The 21,702-nt window shown below is 43.9% G+C and overlaps 7 protein-coding genes across 7 annotated transcripts; 3 read left to right on the top strand and 4 right to left on the bottom strand.

Moving 5' to 3' along the window:
- Positions 1-665: 665 nt before the first annotated feature.
- On the top strand, positions 666-1,815 carry IL334_007604 (uncharacterized protein; the record flags this gene model as incomplete). Its single annotated transcript, XM_062939294.1, has 2 exons — positions 666-1,109; positions 1,171-1,815. 2 exons carry the CDS (start codon positions 666-668, stop codon positions 1,813-1,815), a joined length of 1,089 nt encoding a protein of 362 aa, XP_062795345.1.
- Positions 1,816-2,573: 758 nt separating this feature from the next.
- On the top strand, positions 2,574-5,907 carry IL334_007605 (uncharacterized protein; the record flags this gene model as incomplete). The annotated part of the gene is made up of 11 exons (XM_062939295.1): positions 2,574-2,694; positions 2,782-3,049; positions 3,200-3,283; positions 3,348-3,492; positions 3,574-3,816; positions 3,886-3,970; positions 4,059-4,221; positions 4,308-4,387; positions 4,454-4,489; positions 4,589-5,755; positions 5,852-5,907. The coding sequence occupies 11 exons, from the start codon at positions 2,574-2,576 to the stop codon at positions 5,905-5,907; spliced, it is 2,448 nt and encodes an 815-aa protein (XP_062795346.1).
- A 326-nt stretch (positions 5,908-6,233) lies between these two features.
- On the bottom strand, positions 6,234-6,924 carry IL334_007606 (uncharacterized protein; the record flags this gene model as incomplete). The annotated part of the gene is made up of 5 exons (XM_062939296.1): positions 6,234-6,254; positions 6,370-6,423; positions 6,541-6,636; positions 6,721-6,772; positions 6,860-6,924. 5 exons carry the CDS (start codon positions 6,922-6,924, stop codon positions 6,234-6,236), a joined length of 288 nt encoding a protein of 95 aa, XP_062795347.1.
- A 674-nt stretch (positions 6,925-7,598) lies between these two features.
- On the top strand, positions 7,599-9,990 carry IL334_007607 (uncharacterized protein; the record flags this gene model as incomplete). The annotated part of the gene is made up of 4 exons (XM_062939297.1): positions 7,599-7,806; positions 7,893-9,418; positions 9,493-9,661; positions 9,728-9,990. 4 exons carry the CDS (start codon positions 7,599-7,601, stop codon positions 9,988-9,990), a joined length of 2,166 nt encoding a protein of 721 aa, XP_062795348.1.
- Positions 9,991-10,480: 490 nt separating this feature from the next.
- On the bottom strand, positions 10,481-14,171 carry IL334_007608 (uncharacterized protein; the record flags this gene model as incomplete). The annotated part of the gene is made up of 3 exons (XM_062939298.1): positions 10,481-13,430; positions 13,500-13,801; positions 13,887-14,171. 3 exons carry the CDS (start codon positions 14,169-14,171, stop codon positions 10,481-10,483), a joined length of 3,537 nt encoding a protein of 1,178 aa, XP_062795349.1.
- Positions 14,172-14,790: 619 nt separating this feature from the next.
- On the bottom strand, positions 14,791-17,306 carry IL334_007609 (uncharacterized protein; the record flags this gene model as incomplete). Its single annotated transcript, XM_062939299.1, has 6 exons — positions 14,791-15,531; positions 15,602-15,865; positions 15,947-16,240; positions 16,323-16,950; positions 17,027-17,118; positions 17,187-17,306. The coding sequence occupies 6 exons, from the start codon at positions 17,304-17,306 to the stop codon at positions 14,791-14,793; spliced, it is 2,139 nt and encodes a 712-aa protein (XP_062795350.1).
- Positions 17,307-17,640: 334 nt separating this feature from the next.
- Positions 17,641-19,223, bottom strand: IL334_007610 (uncharacterized protein; the record flags this gene model as incomplete). The annotated part of the gene is made up of 9 exons (XM_062939300.1): positions 17,641-17,793; positions 17,867-17,992; positions 18,053-18,072; positions 18,141-18,246; positions 18,308-18,326; positions 18,389-18,453; positions 18,519-18,572; positions 18,633-18,858; positions 18,985-19,223. The coding sequence occupies 9 exons, from the start codon at positions 19,221-19,223 to the stop codon at positions 17,641-17,643; spliced, it is 1,008 nt and encodes a 335-aa protein (XP_062795351.1).
- Between the last annotated feature and the right edge of the window lie 2,479 nt (positions 19,224-21,702).

Genomic DNA, 21,702 nt, shown 5'->3' on the forward strand with positions numbered 1-21,702 from the left:
TTACGGTATACGACCCGATTACGATCACGATCACGATCACGATCACGATCACGAGCAAAGACGAAAAAACAAAACTCCTGGTACAAGTAAAACGAAAAGGCCAAAAGAAGTAATTGAAAAATACCAAAACAAGCGGTACGAAGTAAGGACAATAGATCAAACTCAGATCTCCAATTTCAGGACCAAAGACTATAAACTTATGAGATTCCTCATCAGCTGAAGTAAAGCTGTTCCTTATCTTACGCCAACGATTGGTTTCTTCCTAGCCTCTGTAGCTCGAGTGCCTTGTAAATTAAATATAACAAATATACATACTCCCGAAGACCCCTTTAAACTCTCGGGTATAACTCACGTAGGTTCTCGCCTGTCCGTTCCTTTTTTCTTAGGAATAAGACACCTCAGGGTGATAAGGAACTGTTCACTTTCCCAAGAAGCGTTTTTTTGCAGCTTGAAGCTCCCACTCTGGATTAGTCATCGGCTTAGCGTAACATCGATAACAGATAATATATATATATATATACCACCTGCTTCCTTACGAGTCTATCGTTCGATTCCAGCAATCCAACCCCCAGCTCAATCGCTCCCGCATAAATTCAATCCAACCTCTGGCCTGTACCCGGCTCAAGAATTCTTCAAACGACTGAGTTTTATAGACACAAACTGTAATGATATCTAAAGCCAACAAAAGAGTGTACTCTTCAATCACTTCAGATGCATCATCGGTTTATGACAATTCACCTTTCGCTTACAACATCTCTCTTCCACTTGCAGACGGACATGGACGCACAAATCAAATTCCACAAGTCCTACAACAACAACAACAACAACAACAACAACAACACTCGTACCATCCTTCACCATTCACTAGTCACCCATTACCATATCCCCCACCTGGGACCATTATAGCTCCTGGACCAGTGTTTCAACAGAATCATTATGCACGCCCATTTTCGTCATCAGGAGATGGCACCGGCAACGAAAACGGAAAGGAAATTCAATTCATATATGAAACAGGTAGGAAAGAGCCTAAGATCCCGAGGAAAACCAAATCAAACAAACGAGCTGATACAGGAAGAAAAGTATTGGCTAACAAAACCACCAAAGATCTTGTGAGTGGTCACGTGAAAGGAAAGTATCCAAGCTGATCGTCCAAAAAACCCTTGACATTAGAATCTATCGACCAGAGCTCGACCTGTTCCCCTAGACCTGAAGAAGCCGACAAAACTTCCTTCTTTGGATGACTATACTTCCCATATGCCCTCACCACCACCTACCGCCCGAGCATTCACTCTTCCCATTCTGCCTAAAATATCAATCTATAACGATGAAATCAGACATCCTTCTCCATTAACAAGGGCTCATCAATTGGACACCGCGTATAATACTTCACCAAACATATCAATGGATCCTTCCGGTCCGCTTTGTCGAGCAGGAAACGATTACTGGCGATCCGAGGTTTATCGCAACTCATATGAAGCGCATACAGTGTCATCACCGTTACCTATCGATGCTCCAATCCCGAAAGCGCCACATCAAGCTTACACTCCTTTCTTCGAGGATGCCCTCATGTTCCACAATCACGATGCCGATGGTGAGTATGAGATGGACCTTGATGATTCGCTTTCGTCCAGCAACGTCGTTACTCCCACCGAAGGTTTGGGGATTGGTTTGGGCCTAGATTTGGGTGAGCGAAGAGTAGAAAGAGAAATGATGAATTTTGTTCCTATGAAACCTTCAGTAGATGTAATGATGGATCACTCTGATACCGAAGAGGTCGCCGGAAGATCGGGAAATGCACTAGGTATAGAATGGTAGAGGTAGATCAGAGAATATTCAAAGGTGAAAAGAACGATAGTGGCCAAGTTGAATAAAGCAAGAAGACGAACAAAAACCGAAATAATGAAATGTTGTATAAAGATCACATGTAACCTTTATAGCTGTATGGCAGACGATTTATGTTGTTTCTCCAGTACTATCCACGCTGAGTATATGTATATGACTGTCAATACGCTGTTGTAATGACTGAGATATTAATGAACAGCAGCTTACGCTCCTGATCCCATCCCAGATGAAATGAACGCTATAAGTGGTACCGTCTGAAGCTGTGATCACGTATCAGGCACCAAAACTGAAAGATCACGCCGCCGGTTATATCGGGAATTAAAGATAAAATATGGGGTGACACGTGGTCCTTGCGTACATATATGCATGATTGTGATAACAAACCAGTGTATTTTCATGATCTCGACAACAAACACGATGAACAATGACTACTTGCGATGAGATTAGCTGAATATACCATGGACACTCAACTCATATGGTAACCAGATAACCAAAGAGGCGTTGAAACAACGATTAGGAGGTATATAGATCAAGATTCAGATCATAGGGATTAACAGGTCGACCGTAAGCTCTGAACTATTCTCTTCTGCTCATACAGTCATCCCTTTCAAGTCAACAATGAATTCGTGACAAATGCCATGACCGACTCAACATTCACTGAAGCTGTATGCAGAGATGAGACTGACAGACATCCTCACCAAACAATCAGAATCAATGTCCGTCCAAGCAATATGACGAACGACCATCAACCAAATACAAATCCGACCGTGAACCAACCAGGTATGTTGGACGATTCTTATTGGAGCCAATTTACATCTGATTTTGGTGATTACGAATTGGGTCCTCCTATCGGTAAGTGATAGTCATGCCCCCATCTTGACGATTCTCAAATTTGATCCATGTAGGCTTACGTTGGGTGATCATCTGGGAATATTGTAGGCTTTGGGGCATCCTCCACTGTATACGAAGCCATCTTTACTCCTCCCTCTGCGCATGCGACTGAGATGAAAGCGTCTTCGCCTTTATTGAGTAGTGATTCAAGATCAAACAGAAAGCCCAATCTTTTAATAACATTACCGAACACATCGAACGAGTTTCTGAAAGAGGTCATTTGCGCTATCAAAGTGTCAACATCACATCCTGATGTCGAATCTCTGAGTAGAGAAATTAGGTTGTTGAGTTTGTGTAAGCATCCTAATGTATTGAGGTGAGTTCAAATATAGCTTTGGATGTTCATCAAATACCAATACATGTGGGGGTTTTGTGGAATTCAACGGATTATAATGTGTCCAGAATTAGACATTTAGGTCGAAATTCGATATATCAGCTAATATTCTCTTCTTCGCCTATCTGACAGGATACTATCAACATTCACCCTGCCACCAGACCATGTTCGAATATGTTTGATCACACCTAATGATCCCCGGAGGTTCATTGGCAGGTGTATTGAATTGGAGGTCAAGATTGGTAACAACACCCAAAACCCGTCATTTCCCTTCTTTCAGGTTAGGTAATCGACGTCGCGATGAGGAAGATGACGCAGATGTTGACGAAGCAGACAAAGGTAGACTGGAAGAAGAGGAGATTAAAGCCGTTACAAAGCAAGTTCTTGAAGGATTGGGATATCTACATCAGAATGGATTTTTACACGTAAGTGATATTTCGTCCACCAAGTGATTATCGCGCTAGTTTAGAAGCTGATGTACAGAATTCGATGGTGATTGTCAACAGAGAGATCTAAAAGCTGGAAATTTGTTGATAGACGAAGATGGTACTATTCTTTTGGCTGACTTTGGCGTTGGCGGTGACCTCAATGTACCACCCTCGCCTATCCGATCGCGTGAAAAACGTTTGGCAGTCAATGAGTTAAGATTTGAGAAGAAAGGTTCAGATGGATTTGGACCAGGTTCGAATGTTAACACGAAGTTCATTGGTGGAGAAGATTTGAGAAAGAAGAAAAGTTTCGTTGGCACTGTAAGTCCTGGTATCCTACTAAAGACCAGACAAAGGCGGAAATCGGCTAATAGTCAGAATTGAATGTAGCCAAACTGGATGGCACCTGAAGTCATCATAGGACAAAGATATGATCAGAAAGCTGATATCTGGAGCTTGGGAATGACACTCCTCGGTACGTTATAAATGTATATTCGACGTTATCGGGTTTATCAGTATACCGAAGATTATAGTTAACTAACGATATTTACCTTGGCTCACAGAATTAGCTCATGGGTCTGTACCAGGGGCTAAATACAAAGCCAACAAGGTCCTGTCCCACACTGTCTCTGACCCACCGCCCACTTTGGATAGATCAATCGGTGGCTACAGTAGATTAATGAAGGATTTCATTGATTCATGCTTGAATAAAGATTCCAGAGCTAGGTGCGCGTCTCTCTACTACAGATTGCTGGAAGTGTGAGAGTGGGAGGAAATCAGCAGTGCCGAGTACTGATACACTGTCCCTGTAGGCCCTCTGCCAAAGATTTGTCGGACCATACCTGGTTGAAGGGTGCAAAGAAGAAGTCATTCCTGGCTCAATCGTTATTATGTGAGCTCATCTTGTGATCTTGATATCTGTTGAGTCAAGTTCAGCTGACAGAACATCCGCTCGAAGCCGATATCCCTCCACTTGTGCAGAGGCAGGAGTTACGTGAGTATCATTTATTCAGAAGGAGCTTGTAGCGAATCCGCCCCTATGGTTGTCCAGCACTTGTGAGAATTGAAGAAGCTGATCATTATCTATTGTCAGGTCGAGTACCTACGAAATCTTCGTTGATATCCCATACTTCTTCGTGGGATTTTTCGACTCCCAACCCTTCTATGCCTTCTTCACCTATGCGGACATCGCTTTTGATACCTTCGGCGAGATCGCCATCGATTTCATCTCATTTAGAGTATTTCAATTCAATCGGTAGATCCCATTCACGCAATTCATCATTCTCCCTAAATCCAAGTAATAGTATGATTGGATTGCCGTCAAGTCCTAGAATATCACTCAAACAATGGGCAGAAGAAAGTAATCCGACTCTAGGTCTGAGAAGTGGAAGTGAAAGAGGTAAAAGCAGATCTTCGTCAACAACAGGTATGAATAGATTGAAAATCGGTAAAAGTGCCAGTTTCGATATCATCCAATCGAGTCAAGCACAGTCACAAAAATCTACTCTTAAAAGCACAGATGACATAATCAGGACCCCGAAGAAGATCGCGACGTCGAACAATACAGGAGATGATACTGAGGCTGAACCTCATGCTCCGCTTAAATCAGCTACCCTAGGATCTATGAGCCCGCTCGTCGAGGGTCAACTGAGTCACCCATCGCCTGAGATGGACAACCTGAATAGTCTGGGTATTTTGAGTCATAAACTGCACGAGAAAGAAGAACCACAAGGACTGTCCGAAAGCCCTGAAGATATAATCGACCTGAATCGGCAATCGAAGACTTCATATGGTGTGCTAAGGGGAAGTGCTTCCACTGAAATCGATCAAAAATCAGAAACAGACAGTATCAGAAATTCCGTGCCCTCAGAGAATTGCGCAGTGCAGAACGATGATGTATCACATCGAGCAGATAACGCCATATTGACAGGAAACGATAAATTCACCCAGCATGTGATAACTAGCAATACAGCCTCGAAATCACACTCGCCTCTCGCAAGTAAAGTCCCCGCATTGAATAGTCAATCTACCAGAAATGACAGATTCATTTCAAGGATGTCTTCTCGTAATGATACTCAGAATGCGGAAAAAGAAAAAGACAAGAAGAATTGGTTGAGTCGAAGAGGAAGTACAAGACAAGATCAATTGAAATCCGTTATGTCGATCAATGCAAAAGAAGGAGAGAAGGAAGTAGGAGGACATGCGATGGGCAAAACGGGTAGCTGGACAGGTGTACTAGGTAAAGTCGCCGGAAAAATACGTGAGTTTGTTTACCTGACAGTCCACGAGGTTAACAACGAGCAGCGATTGACTGATTGACTGAATAGATAAACGATGATTTCGATGATCGTTTCAGAAAAATTGCAACAATATAGAATAACAAATACTGTAGATAATGGAAGTGACGAATAAATAACGAGGGTCTACGACACAATGCTTTCATACATAAGATGCTTTTGCACTACACTTGCGAAGAGGAATGTCTGTGGAGCCATAATGATATTTCTCTTGATTATGCACAGACTAAATCAGCTATTCGACTTGAGTGATTGCATTGCCCCTCTATCAGCCGAGTTGGAATGAAAAGTGAGCTTGAGAAGACGTTTTTTCAGCGTGCTAGAGTGAGTGATGGGTATGATGTTTTGCATTGTATTGTTTCTACAGTATACGGATATATGTGCCCCATTCAGAGATCGAAAAGCGACTGATATTAGGCATTCGGTTCTTTATTTGAGCGGTTATTGTTGTGTTGGAGATATCTGCAGGCTCGTAGGTGATTAGCAAGTGTATGTACCATAGACGTGAACAGGGCAGTCTGTTTTGGCTGAGGTTCACTCGCCGACCAGGTGATTTATCTCAGGAAATTCGACTCACAAGAATTACACCATCTCCTCTCACAAACAACATCTCTACATTACGCCTTTCGACCTATTCGGAACAGAAACAATCATTCATCAGCTCTAATACGACGATCTACTTGGTTGGCGATGTCTTTCACGCAGGATTGTTTGTGGTCATCACAAATATAGATTTAGCTTGACTTACTCTAGGTGGTAGTGGTTCTCCTTGATCTGTTACATCGACAAGATGTATCGATTCTTCGACTTGCGATAAGACCACGTTCATATGTGCGTCATAAGCCTATTATCATCGTGATCATACAGATCAATTACACCTTCTCACTAAATGAAAAGTGATGTGGAGAAGACAATAGAAGATACGTACATGAAGCACTCCAGTAATCGTCCTATCTCCTCTGAGTTTGATGAATACTCGTCTAATGAGGTGAACATCTTATCAGCCATTATTTCAGAGAATCCGTACCGCTTTTGAACAGTGAAATATGTCAATGAACAGAACTTACTCTCCCAAAGAGAGTTTGACCAAATCTAATGGTTCTGAAATGCCTGCACTGGTAGCTTCATCCATCTTGTCTTGATGATCGATGATTTCAATGAGCCTTTACCGAGTATTGATGATGATGCGAAAAGGTCTCTTACAAGATAAACCAACGACCTTTCGTCTGGTTCGTCTCAAGAACACTTTCAACATAGTTACGTAAGGCCGCGTGTCACTGACGGACTATTTGTAAACTCCGCTAGGCCTCGTCCTGGTAATCATTTACGTAATTCTTAAGACGCGTCTTTGTCCACATCATCCATTGCTCATGATCGACCTTTTGAAGGTGAGCGGCAAAAAACAAAATAAATGGAAAATCAATAATAGATCGTATCAAGACATCTCAACCCATGGCTTTTTCTTGTTAATCATATAACATAAACAGGATATATCCAAAAACCATCGAGCAATACCCTCGGACACGTAAAATACCCAAACCGTCGCATTTCTCGCACTGACCATATCCAAATTACCCTTCATTCGAGATCATAGCGAGGATTTTCATGTCAAGGTACGCGTAGTTGCTCTTCGTACATACTAAGCTGATTGTATGACTTCTTAGACGAAGAGAAGCAGCAGAATTAGCATTTGCACTCTCACTTTCGACTCAGGAGGTAAATCGTATAATTGATTTATCACCTCATAAGTTGAGTTCATCACAATCGGATTCTCGGATCAACAGTCAAACACAAGATTCGAAAGATATGGAACTCAGACCATACCTACCACCTGATGAATCAAGCTCGAGGTCAGGCGTGCACTCTGGTATGGGATACAGTTATGGGAATGGTGGTCTACCTCCTAACATAGGTACTATAAGACCTGAAGATGTAATGAGACCACCTGGCTATACCTCGAATGGTATGGAGAGCGTTCAAGGTAGTTCGGACGCAAGTGGAAAAGCTACTTCCTGTGAGTGATTGTTCATGCCATGATACAAATAATGCGAATTATCTCATGAATGCCCGCACTTATATTTTGAATCTCTATTATCTCAGCCGCGTACAACACATCCATTCATTCTTTCCCTTCTCCATCACTGAATCCACCTAATATCACTCCTGCGACAAATAGTAGTTCGAATCAACCGTATTATTCTTCTGGAGGAATTAGTAGTAACCCACCTATACCAACTTCTTTCCCACACTTACGACAACCCAATTCATCCAATCCCACCCTTAATTCCCATTCTAATCCAAATTCAAATTCCATACCTAGTCCAGCATGGTCATCACCTTTACCACACAATAGACCTTCTCACGTCAGTAGTACTGAATTATCGTCGAATCGACCATTATTCTCTTCTACACAAGGATCGGGTATGCCACCTATCACACCTGACCCAAGCATGATCGCAGATGTAGATCCTCGCCAGAGGAGTGTATTCAAGACCTATGGTAAACCATCGAGAACCACCCCTTCACCTGTGAAGAAAGCTCATATGTCAAACACGAAGGAGTTGAGTCGCTATGAACCTGTAATTCTTTCTTCTTCACCTACTTCAGAACCACTCAATTCCCCATTCGGAAGAAGGAGCAAATCCCCCAACAAAAGAAGAAAAGTTATTCTTTCCGATGAGGAAGAGGAGGAGGAAGAAGAAGAAGAATCTGTCGAATTTCGTACTCCGGCCCTACCAAAATCATCTGATCCTTCTTCGACTAAATCGAGATTGGAAGTTGTCTTACCTAAATCACGACCACCTTCAGCGAATCAAGAACGAACGAGTAGTTCTGGAAATGCTGCTGACAAAACACATGGTGGAAGAAGAGGTCATTCTCCTGATCCCCTGGATAGTTTCAATGGGCAACCAACTCCAGCGAAATCTAGACATACGCAATCGACAGCCGGCCCTTCTTCATCCGCAATCTCCAACACTTCCCGGGGACAATCCGTTGTTTCCGGACAACTTGCAGAGCCGTCTTCTTCTTCTTCCAGGCGATCATCGAGTAGAGTGGCCGATCACAAAGTCAAAGAAGCTGCAGAAAAAGAAGAGAGAAGACGTAGGAGACGAGAAGAAAAAGAGAGGAAGAAATTGGAATACGAACAAACAACGAAAATAGCGGAGAAAACCAAAATCAAATTGACAGTCAAGCCAATCAGAGATGTTGCAGAGGAAAACCAAGATACCTTTGTAGCCAACGGCAACATCCAGAGCTTGAAACAATCAGAGAAAGGTACGATTGTGGAACCTATCGAAATCGAAGAATCCGTTGTTGAGGTACCACCACCTCAGGTTGTGAATCAAGGGAAGAAGAGGAAGTCCGATGTTGCCCAAATTATAGATCGTGAAGATATTGACGGCGATTTTGATCCGTCTGTGGCGAAAGGTAAAGCTAAAAAGGCAAAGAAAGCGAAAAAAGAACCAGTCAAGAAAGGTAAGGCGGCAAGTAAGAAGGTTGTTCAGCCGGAACCGGAGCTTGAGATGGAGATTGGAAAAGACATCCTCGTAGAGCAAGCGGAAGAAGTCAATGAGCCCCAGGAAGTGGGACCTGCTGTTCAAGAGAATGAAGAGGAAGTTGCAGAAGTGAGTTGCTTTGATCGAGTTCACCTTCTGTCCTTTAAGATCTAGCTGATCAAATGTATTGGCTATTCCCGTAGCCAACGAAGTCGCCGACTCCATCGCCAGTTAAAGCTCCATCTCCTATTCGACCTCCTCTCCGCACAACGTCAAGTAACATATCCATTCCATCTACTTCACGTCCTTCTCCTGGGCCGGTTAAACCGAACGGCACTCCATCCGTACCTGGAGGCATCAAATGGAAAGCTCGTGAGTAGTGTTTCTCTTCAGGATTCTACCCCATTTTCATATAGCTAAAACAATCGGTATCGATAGCTCGTAATGATCTGATATCGGTTTTGGCTAAATTTGGAGGAGCTAAACGATCCGGACTGACAAAAAAACATAAGATAATACCACTACATCAGAAAATTGGTCCTCCAGCGAAATCATTACCTCCCGTACCTAAAAAGCCTGAAAAGAAGAAAGTTAACGATGACGACGACGACGACGATGATGATGCCAGTGAAGACGAATTTGGAATTAAAAAAGTAAAAAACGGTAAAAAAGGTTTGGAGTGGTTCATGGTAGAAGATTAACTGTATGATCTCAAGTCACCAGTTGAGAGAAAATCTGGGTATTCAGATGGTGACTGAATATGAATCGCTATTGGGTATGAGTCAGAGGACGGTTTTTTGTTGGTGATCCTTTCTTGAGAAGATGTGAGGTGTCTTGGAACAAAAAATCAGTTGTATTTTCACCGATCATGCGTTATGTATCGATAACATAGGACAACTTCAATCAGTATAAGCGCTCTGCTGTCAGTTAGCAGTCCACAAAGTGAATGTCTTCAGCATGCAAGCATACATGCTATGATCTCTATATATACTGTATAACACCAATGGAACGAATAAAATCAGTACGACACCAAAAAAATACTAAGTATATGACACGATTGTATACAATATCTGAAGAGCAAATAGAGGGACGAAGGTGACTTTAGGAAGCGATTGTACTATATTGCAACCAGTGTATCGTATTTTCGCTGTACCACAACGATATTGAACAGAATGGATAGAAGGAATTCCCTCACTTGTCTCGTCCCGATAGATCTATTCCACTCATCTTTCCTTCTAAATCATCTTCACTCAATCTACCTATACCAGCTTCGCTACCTGATCTGAATGTCCTGCCTCTGAGCAAACCGGGATTAACATTGTTTCCGGTCTGCATCCCTACGCCGATTGGAACTTCTTCTCTACCTAATGAGGAAGGAGCAGTTCTCTGCTCTTTCAACGATCTAGATGAAGGAGTTGGCAGACCTGGATATCCTGATATCCCTCCGGCTCCTCCGCCTCCAGATTCAACTGTTAGTGCGGTAGCTGCATTCGAAGAATTTGGTCCGGGTGTGATAGATGATGATGAGACAGCTGATAACCTTCGCGAGTAAGGTGATTTGAATCCACCAATGACATATCCGCCTATATTGTTGGACGAAGTTGTCTCATCTCCTTCTATGGTAGTCATACCTCTCGAAATCTGTCCTCCTTGTGATTGACCCTGATTTTCTCGTATACCCAATCCTACACCTGTTGCTTTATGGGTTATGTCTCTTACTGGACTGTGAGACGGACTGGAGGTTGCCGTTGTAGGTCTACCGGAGACATTTGAGTCACCAAATCCACCTCTAAGTAAAACTGGACCTCTTCTAGATCTAATGGAATCGTTGTTGGCGGTACCACCAGTATTTTGCGGAGACAAGATTCCCATTCCAGGTACACCAATCGGATTCACGCTTGATGCTCCGGTCCCAGCTCTCGAAGATAGGTGTTCTTCATCCAAGACAGTGATCGAATCACTCGCTCTTCCTCTCCCAGGTAAACTTCTAGCGGCGATATTACTTTGAGCATTCAAGGAGTGCTTATTTACTCCATCAGCGGATTTTAGAGGTTGCATTGGACTTGCTCTAACTGGCGATTTAATTGAACCAGGTCCCAAAGGCGATTTCTCACCTGAAGTTTGACGTCTGTACATCGGTCTTGAAGATGAAGGTGGTTCGCGATTAATTTCCAAATTCGATACTCTTCTGTTAGCTGAACTGGGTCTACTAGCACTGAGGAGCCCGATGGAAGAAGGATTTGTCGAGTTGGAACTTGATGCTCTGATTGATGATGGTTCAGATTCAATTGTGGGACCGAAAGAGAGAGTGTTGTTCGAAAACGAGCCGGCCATACGTTTGAGTTCATCGTCCACCTGTTGTCGAGTCATGGGTATTCTACCACCATACATATTGGCCGTTGCCGTTCCTCCATTCCCTGGTGAACCAGATGCTGAAGTGAGTAATGGGGAAGGAGTAAGTGGGACAGAAGGAGCTGAAAGTGATGAAGAAGTCGAAGGAAGATGGGATCGCGATGACTGAATAGCTTGAGCAACAAGCGAAGGTGGTTGAGGTAAGGCTTCGAGGGTTTTTAGGAAAGCCTGGATATCATCCTCATCAGGTACAGGCATTCTGCCAACGCTTGGTCCTTCAAGGCTATGACGTAGTCCACTTTCTCTTGTACTCGTACGTCGAAGTAGTCCTTGTCCGACACTTCCAGGTAAACTACCTTCTCCACCACTACCTCCTTGAGATCCACTTGTTGCAGCCATCGTCATGCTACCACCTGCCGGTCCGCTGACAGCTCGACCTGATCGCTGAGACAGTGAAGACGAGTAACGCTTGATGATGCCCGGTGCACCTGAAGCTGAAGACAAGGGTGATTCTCTCTCTAGTGATTCAGGTATGAAAGGTGAAGAGGCACTAGGGGTCATATATAATGGTCTCCCTGAAATACTTCTGGGTACAGGCTGTTTTGTAAAGCTAAGTGAAGAGGGTGAGACAGGCGATTGACCTGGAGCAGGGGAAGAGGTGGGTATCTGAACGCCCATACCTGACATGGCACCAGTCACTGGTGGAGAGGCAGAGCCTGCGTACATATTTGCTAATTGGGCATGGGTAAACGATCTTCCAGATTGCGATAGAAAAGAGCTAGTCCTGCCTACAGATGATGGTCGAGATGATCCCATGACTGGTCGAGCAGAGGATACGGGAATAGGCGATCCCACATAAGCTTGAGGCGGTGTCGACCTCAATAGCGAAGTCGAAGGTGACGCAGAAGCAAAAGGTTGAATGGAATGTCCAGACAATCTTCGAGCTGCTACTATCGCAGCCGGTGTAGCCATATTGGGCGAAGGCGGCTCTTGACCTTGACTTGTAAGTGATGTCTGCCCAGCGAACGGTAGACCTTCTGCAAAAGAACTCCATCTATCTGTTCCAATACTTCCAACATTTCCCCTCTTTTCATGACTAGACGGTACTCTACTTCCGCCAGGTCTTGTGGTAGCCGAGAATGATCCTCCCCCTGCAGATACTAATGATCCAACAGCTAGAGCAGGCTGCCTTTGAGGTATAGGAGAGTTGTTGGAGATAATGGGTGTAGGTAAGGATGACTTTCTATTTGTTTCAGGCTTGATTCTGCTCGGATTGGAGGCAGACCTAGTGGTTGTGTTTGATTCATCTTCCGTGTTTCGACGGGAAACAGTGGGTGTGAACCAATCTTCATCCATATCAACGAATTTTTCACTCAGAACAGCCTCCATGTCTTCGATGTGAAAATCCACCTCTGGTCTATATTCTGCAGTTAATGTATATTCGTTCCCAAACAGATCCAGTTTTGGAAAATCGTATTGTTCGATCTCTTCAGGTGGGACTGCTTCGCTGGACACTAAATTGTCTAGCCCTGTATCTAGTCCCACAAGTCCGCGCTCCATTATTTCCCACGCTTCCACAAGCCCTTCTGGAGTATTGGGAAATCCTTCCGGACCCCACAACTTCAACCCCATGCGAAGACCGTTATTCGACCGGCGCAAACGACGAAACAGACGATAAGCAGGCAGAAGTCGAATAAGGGAGAAGAGCGCTCGGAAATGGATGATACCAATTCTATAAGCTGTATGAGGCGCTAGTTGAGAGGAATAAGGTATATCGGAGAGGGGTAATCTAACAAGGTACACCAAGAAATTCAGTGACAATCCCCTTAGCAGTGCTTGATATACTTTCTCAACTTACTGCGCTCTGAATGTCCATCGTTCCAAGACAATCCCGGTCTTCTTCTCCTTCTCTTTGCCTTTGCCCTTTCCTGCTAACCCAACGTCAAGAGGTATCTTCCCACCGCCTCTATTCCACAATAACGCCTGACCATTCGGTATATCACTCGTATCCAGAGTGAAGGCGATGAGAAGTGGAGGGATAGTACATGATTCTGGAGAGGGACTCGATCCTGACTCTGAATATGGGTGATAAGAAGATATAGATCGATATAGTTGTAAATCGGATTTATACAAGTCGACCTCAGGAAGAATGAGATTGAACTATATCAATCAACGAGAAACACGTCAGCTTGTATCGGAGTCGATATTGAGGATTTCCGCAAAGATAATACGATATCATACATACCCATTTATCTTTCTTCTTCTCGCCTGTCTTCTTCCCTACAGCTCCTCCATAATGGGTCAGTCTTCCATCTACCAGGACCCCCACAGTCTTGAGATAAAACCGATAGAGTACTTGATCAGATCTATTCGTTTGACTCGGTCCTATCTGAGATGATGAAGTTGAGGAAGAAGCAAGGTTCCTTTCGCCAGTAGTTTGAGCCAAGAGCACGTTAGGATTAGGCGATCGAGTGGATGAGGAAGAGGAAGGAGCGGTGGTGAGATGTGGTTTTGTAGGTGTGAACGACATCTTTTGTATCAAATGTCCTCTATATTTGTTTTCGATCTAAGAACATTGTTGTAAGAAACAAAAAATCGTGATAAAGAGGTCGAACGAGGAGGATATGGTGAGATGCGATGAGCTGTGATATATCGCTATGAACTATGGTGGATTCGAACGGAGAACTTGGTTGATGGGAAAATACCGCTGGTACAAGTACAAATGACAGTGAGGGGAAATAAGCGGGATCTGCGAATTGGATATGCAGTTGACAAGTGCAAATGATTGTGTACGTATACGATGGAGCCCGGATTCTTGATATATGATACGGGATGATCAGCACGAGACAAAGTGTTCAACTTGAATGATAAGGATCTGTTGAGATGATTGAGACGATTGAGATATGCATACGAAATGACGATTCAGATAGAATAAGTTACGAGTATAACCGAGTCTAATCACGAGCAAATGAAAGAGATGAAGCGCGCATCGCCGAAGGAAAACAAGACATCATCTACATAACATCGTCTACAACACATGCATGAGAATTGAAATAACGATAGTGTACAGCCTTAAGTAGTGTTGCAGCCCACTTGCTCCATTAGGACAGACACATCTGTCAGCGAAGCATTCCTTTCTGATCGACCCATCATATCATCACCGAGTTCATCGATTCTAGAGAACCAGGAGAATACTCCCAAGCAGGCACCATTGAGTTGAACAATTGTTCCGAAGAATTCATCTCGGAATTCGTTTCCATCATTGGGAAATTACCAAATAAGTCGAATAGTGATACTTCGGTTTGTATTGATTGTTGTTGTCGTTGTTGATCGTCATCTTCTTGATTCTGTGGATTCGAAGATAACATTTGTGTGATCTGCGATAATTGTCGTTGATCCTCGTTCGGTGGCCCATTGGATATATCTGAAGATTGATGATGACCAAAGACGATGTTATTAACATTAACTCTCTCACTAGCGACTGCGCTTGTGGACCCTGTTATGATTTGCGCCTTGAAAGATCGAACGAGATTATCGAACATTGTCCTGTACCTCGAAGATTCGGGCCAAGCTGTACCGAATCTAGCTAATAAATCTTTACACTGCTCAATCCTCCATTCAACTTCGTCTTTAGGTACTTCAACCAGATCAGGACGCGAAAGATGTTCGGCAAAACAGAATATGAGTGTCGTACAGGACATGAATATCTGATAAAGGTGCGTCCAGATGATCAATACTTTCTTGCTTTTGCAGTAATGACGATAAAGCTCGATAGAAAGCGTTGCGGAGTATTTCAATGTCGTCACGAATGAAGAAGGGATTTCGGGTATAAGAGGTGAAGGTCGATGTGCGGCCATTATCATTTGATGATACGATATATCATCGACGACCTGTGACCACGCATGTTCGTATATCAGCTCGTATTATCGGTCTGCTACCTTGACCGGAAACTGGCCTCACCTGCCGCGAGATAGTAGCCTCTGTCATTGGGGCGAAAGCCGCTTTCAGGGGGCTTTGATTATACCATCCTTGAGCTTGACAGACAAAATCTGCTACAATAGCTTCTTTCTCCTCTTGCGGCCGATTGGGATTGACGGCGGACGAATAAAATGTTTCTCTGACTATACCATATAATCGGCGTAGATGAATTTGATGACAGCGCAACGCGACCCCAGATACCTCAACTGACATATTAGACGATGGTTGAGCGGGATCTGCGGGAAGCTGTTCGTATGACATTGATCAGCCATATGATTCTTACGCGTGAATTCGATCCATTAAAATGTGATTTGCTGCTAGACTCACTTCTACATCCACATCACTATCTCTTATCGATACCGGTTGACCTAAAGTGAACGCTGCTAAGCGATCCAAACAATATATAGCCCAGAAAATGTTTTTCCTCAATTCATTATGTTCCTTGAAATCACTCTTATCTTGTGATGGTCCCAGAAGGGGAGCAAGGTAGATGTCATCCTTTCGATGAATATTTATAGCCATAGCTGCACGAGCGGCGAAGCCGACTATTTGACTTAAACTTGGTCCGCCAGGTATATCGACGCCATAGACGCATAGTAACGCAAGAGCTTGTACAGTTGTCTGTTTGTGCAAAGCAAAGTATATGAGCACTCGAAATCCCTGCAAATGGGATAGAAAAAGTAATTGAATACATGACACTCACTAAGTCTTCTTTAGAAATGACATTTGGTATTTCCTTTAAAGCTAGATTTCTACACAATGATCCGAATTCCTTCTCAAACGTCTGATCTCCTCCATGATATGCTGGACTAGTTTCAAGAAAAATCACTGAAAAAGAACGAAATCTACTTCCGGCCAAATCACGAGCTACCATTCCGTTCTCTCCATAAACAAGTCTTATATCTTCTTCAATACCTTTTTTAGTTATCGAGTGATGACTCTGAAGATGTCTTGCCAAGAATGAGTTCATGATATCCAATGCTCTATCCATCGAAGGCAATACAGGATGTTGAGAGGCTGAAGTCATGGAGAGATCCAATTCAAGCTCTACTGACCTAGATCCTGATCCGAAAGCAGCAGAAGAAGGAATCGATTCCACATATCCTTGATCAGGCATATTCTCTGCCCTTTGCATTGATAGACTTGCCGAAACCAGTGTGGCAAGTGTGAAATCATTCTGGGACAGTTGCGAGTTATTGCTTCTCATTGGCAACCTCTGAGCAGGGTTTAAAGAACCCGTGGCCAATGAGCTGATATTGCCTAAAGGCGGTTGACCGTGTTGTAGCAAACTCTCTAGCCACTCTATACGTTTCTGTAATTCTTGTGTCTGCCTATGCGGATATGTCAGCCGCTATGATGAACGGATTCTAGTCCACAACACTGAGAGAACCAGGACTTCGCACTTACATGACAAGACTTCTTTCCACTGCCTTAATCCCAGCTTCGCACTCTACATCAGCTTCTACACAAGCCGTACAGCGAGGCTGTAGCTTATCGCACTGATTAAACGTTGTCACTTCATTCAGCCTCTGAGTCTTATCTGTGATTATATATGTACAGTGCTCACCTTCCTTTTGCGCATAAAACATCTCTTGCAAGCTACTCTGCCTTGCGAAGGACCAGAAGAAGTTATTAGTGGTGAGGGTCTTACCCTCTCGTCCAAGCGAGGGCTTGCGCTGACTGGCATTTCGTGGAGGAGCAGGTATGACGACGATGTTGCGATGCAACTCGGCTGTCCGACGTATGATTGGGATAATTGAGGAATTCAAGATACAGTTTGAGATCACAATTGTAGATTGTCGTCGGATCTCAGCTTCAACACTTCGGGTCTAGCCGGCTAGGTGCCGGGGTAAGGCTTTACGTAACAGAAAACAACCGTATATGGATTAAGCTTCATTTGGGTCAGTGGTTTCGAATGCTCTTAAAAGACTATGAACAATGATGAAATCGGCAAGGATGCAAGCAGATGGCCCGAAGCTCAAAGGTTCAAAGGCAGCCAAGGTATATGCATGATACTACAATCATATGACGTCTTCCATCCTTACACCAAGATTTCTAGAGACATCCAGACCCATTTGACGCCTTTTAGCCACTTCTGTACGCTCAGCCTCAACTCGACGCAATTCTGCTATTTTCTCCTTGGAAAGGTATGATTCCTGCTCCTTTGGTGCGGTCTGATATCCCGTAATAGAGTCAATACTTGTGCTAGATAGAGGGGGAAATTTCATAAGAAAGAGAAACACATACCCCTCTCAAGCTAGTTGTATGGGCTTTCATATCTGCCATAGGATCATATTCTCCATTATCTTCAACTATAGTTTGACCAGAACGTATCATGTTCATCTTGAACTCATACTTTGACATATCATAGTACTATAATCGTGGAGTCAGCAATTTGACATGCGCGAAGCTAGCATTCGGAAGACAAATAACCTTTTCGTGAGGCAAAGTAGCTATGTTATGCGGTCGTTAGCTGAACTGTTCGGCCGTTCTTTCGCCCAAAAGCTGTTGTATTACTCACCAGTATTATAGTCTTCCACATAAACCGCAAATTCTTTCCTCGTACGGTCTTTAGATACAGTCTCGGGATTTATCTTCCTTTCTTCAACTAGCCAAGCTCGAAATTCCTATATATCTATGCGTCAGGTGATTTTCCGTACAACTCGATAAAACGATATAGTAACATACCGAATCCTTTTTGGGTAGACTATCAGGTAGCATCGACGTAAGTCAAAAGGGCCCGATATTAGTATTTACTGAGGCACTTACTCAATTTCTGATATAATACCATATTGTCCCCATTGAGCCGTAGATGAGGCTGTACCTCTCTTCTTCTGGTCATACACATCAGATACCTCTGTTACGTCTCTGCTTTCTGGAGTGATTACATCTGACTCACTTTGTCTTTCTTAGCTTTTTTCTCCCTTTTCTTCTCTTTTCTCCTCTTTCTGTCCTACCAGGTTACTGCATATCAGACCTATCTCGGCGCTAGCATAAACAGGATTGCACTTACCTCTTTATCCTCCTTGTCTCTCCTTCTCGCCTTTTCTTTCCTTTTTCTGCGCCGCCTTTCGTCTTCGCTGTCACTTTCACTCTCACTCTCGGAATCGGAGCTTGAATTGGACGAGCGAGATCGTCTTCTATGATGCTTGGATTTTCTACGGGTATCTTCGACTTCGCGTTCATGTTTATCTTTGAGGTGTCGATGATGAGGTGAACGAGATCGAGAGTAAGAACGACTTAATCATATCAGCGCAAACAATCGAATAGTCTGCAGCAACAAGGGGACGGGAAGAGATCATTATTATCAAGACGAGATTCTGTACAGGATAACGACCACATAGTGACATCCACTTCTGACTCACCTGTCTTTATTATGTCGTCGTCTCTCTTGATCCCTATCCCTACCTCCATCTCTGCTTCTGCTTCGAGCTCTATCCCTATCTCTGTCCCTGTCGCGTCGATCACGTTCACTTCTCTCGGGACGAGAGTGATATCTCTCTTTATCCCTATCACTTCCTTCTTCCCTTCTATCTCGATGCCGTGCTATGTCGCGGCCCTCATGAATGTCAGAGTCTGAATCGCGGTCTCTTCTGTCAGCCATACTATAAGATGTATCGAGCTGGTTGAGGTGCTGTGATAACAGCAAAGTATTGGAACGGTTGCAAAGGATTTTTTTGTATATCGGAATGAAGTGTCACAATTTGCGAGTGCGCGGTGGAGGAGTATTGTGACAGAAACAGAGATAAGTTAGTAGAGTGAGTGGCAGTCCGACTGTACCAGCGAGCACATGCTTTCTGTTTTGCTCCACCGTCACCTCGGAAAGCTCAGAACGCCTCTCAGTGCCCCACATGTCGTTGATATACAGTACTACATCTCGAGTATCTCGACTTTTGCAGCTGGATCAAAGTGGGGACAGAGTCTTTTACACTTTTGTACCTTTTCTGTAAAAGCTCGGATACATGTATGGATTTGATGCAGTATGTACACTTACGCGTCGCCTTTCATTGTCTGATGAGGAGCCTATATACAGCCTACGGATTCTTCGGGTTATGCAACCAAAACCATCTGCATGTCTCCTTACTATCTTGATACGATACCTGCTCACACTGGTACCGGGAGACGAACAATCGATCAATCTCTATGAGCTATCGCATACCCATTCCTGTCGCTGCTCATCCCAAAAGAGGTTCAAGTCGCCGGCAATTCCCGTAGAGGAATGACTGGCAGGCACTTCTTCGCTGACCAAATCATCAGCCCAACGCTGTTCTTGATCGATGAGCACTTCAGGATTTTGGCTGGGATCGCAAGTCTGAAACGGAGAAAATGCACCAAAATCGAAAGATTGCTGATCGTCCAGGACTGGCTCTTGCAGAGATGCCTGCGTTATGTTGTGACCGAATGAAACCTCAGTGCCAAATGGGTGGTCTGGGAGGAATATTGGAAGCGAGAAACGGTAGTCTTGAGTGTTAAGGGCACCTTCTGCCTGCCCCTTTGTCTGCCCAGAGAAAGCTTCGTTTGTTTCGATGTCAAAGGAAGGAGCTGGGGCAGCGAAGCTCTCAAAATTAGACTTAAAATCAACACTGTCGGACAGATCGTCCTGACCATCATCTGATCGGGAACGAGTGACAGGCTTTGTATTGGATGTGTGGCCCAAAGCTAGCTCAGAAAGTGTGGGGAGACTTGGGGGAGTCTCTGGAAACGTTGATGGCAAAGTTGGCATTGACTCCAAGCTGAGAAGTTTGAAGGCGGGGCGTCGATGCCAGTGTTTTCTGGATCCTGCCAATCGATCTATATTCACAACGTGCATATCGACTCGAGTTAGCTTACTCTTGTTTGCTGATATCATATGTAATTGATGACGATTGGCTTTATAACCTATCGTAACTTACTTTGCACGATACATCGCCATCTTCTCTCTGACTCACTCCATGATTGCACATTTCCGTATTCAGCCGAAACAATCTCTGTCAGAGACCTTGTGCTATCATTCATCCGCAAATCCTCTAAAGCGTCTTGATGTTTCACGTCAAGAACCGTGAGATTGCTATACACGATCAACTGAGGAATCTCGTTCGGTTTGCAGATCGACGAGGGCACGGGGCTGTAATCATAGGGGTAAGGTTCAAGAAGAGTGCCGGGATGTTTTCCCTAAGAAGCGCTTCATCGGTCAGCGTCTTACTCTTTGGTTTCATAACGCGCTCGTAAAATGCTTCACCTTTGATCGAGTGCTTGAAGACCAGAGGAGCGGCGGTTCATTACCCGTCTTCGGTTTCTTATAAGATTGCAAAGTGGACTTCTCTGCAGAGCTGGGACTGTCACCCGTCTGAGCGGCTCTATTCCGCTTGAAATCTCTTTTGAGAATCGAGTCGAGCATGCCTGCACGATAACGATAAACCAGGCAGCAAACGTCAGTGATTCTCTACCTCAAGAGGTCTAGGAAGGCTGTATTCAGTGATGTATCGACAGCCTTGCTCGGTAGTGAGGATATCTAAAGTGGCGAAGCTACATCGTAGAGACGAAGCTCACCCTTGATGATTAGTCGACTAGATTTCTGATCATCCGGAAGTTTTTTGACAGTTCCATTGTTAGTGATGTTCACAAGATAAGTTAGCGAGGGTTCATCATGGCCTGCTAAAGATATTTTCCCTTTCAGCATCTCCTCAGTGATGCACAATCCCTCATATCTACCGGCAAGCTTCTCTCCTTCTTCATTGATGATAGTGCCATCCTTGAGCACTCGTTTCAGGGTAGAGTATTCGTATAGTGAAGATGATGTTCTTTGGTTATAATAACTTCGATTTCAGATTTGTATTGTACTTGCTAAGTCACGGTAGATGACTGGAAGGACAATAAGATGTTCTTGCAGACTTCAGTCGTGAATCCAAGACTTATATGGATGCCTCCAAGGAAAGCACCCTCCCTTGATTGACGGCGTCTTCTCGTCAAGCTAAAGGAGAGTGAAGTGTCTTGGCTTCCTCCTTGTATCTGATATGACGCCAAGGGTAAATCCTGCACGTATATCGTATTGCCTGATTTCAGCGCCCGTCGAGCAGTCTCTTTCCATTATCTTATATGTACAA

The sequence above is a fragment of the Kwoniella shivajii genome, chromosome 11 (genome assembly GCF_035658355.1).
Source record: "Kwoniella shivajii chromosome 11, complete sequence".
NCBI classification, from domain to species: domain Eukaryota; kingdom Fungi; phylum Basidiomycota; class Tremellomycetes; order Tremellales; family Cryptococcaceae; genus Kwoniella; species Kwoniella shivajii.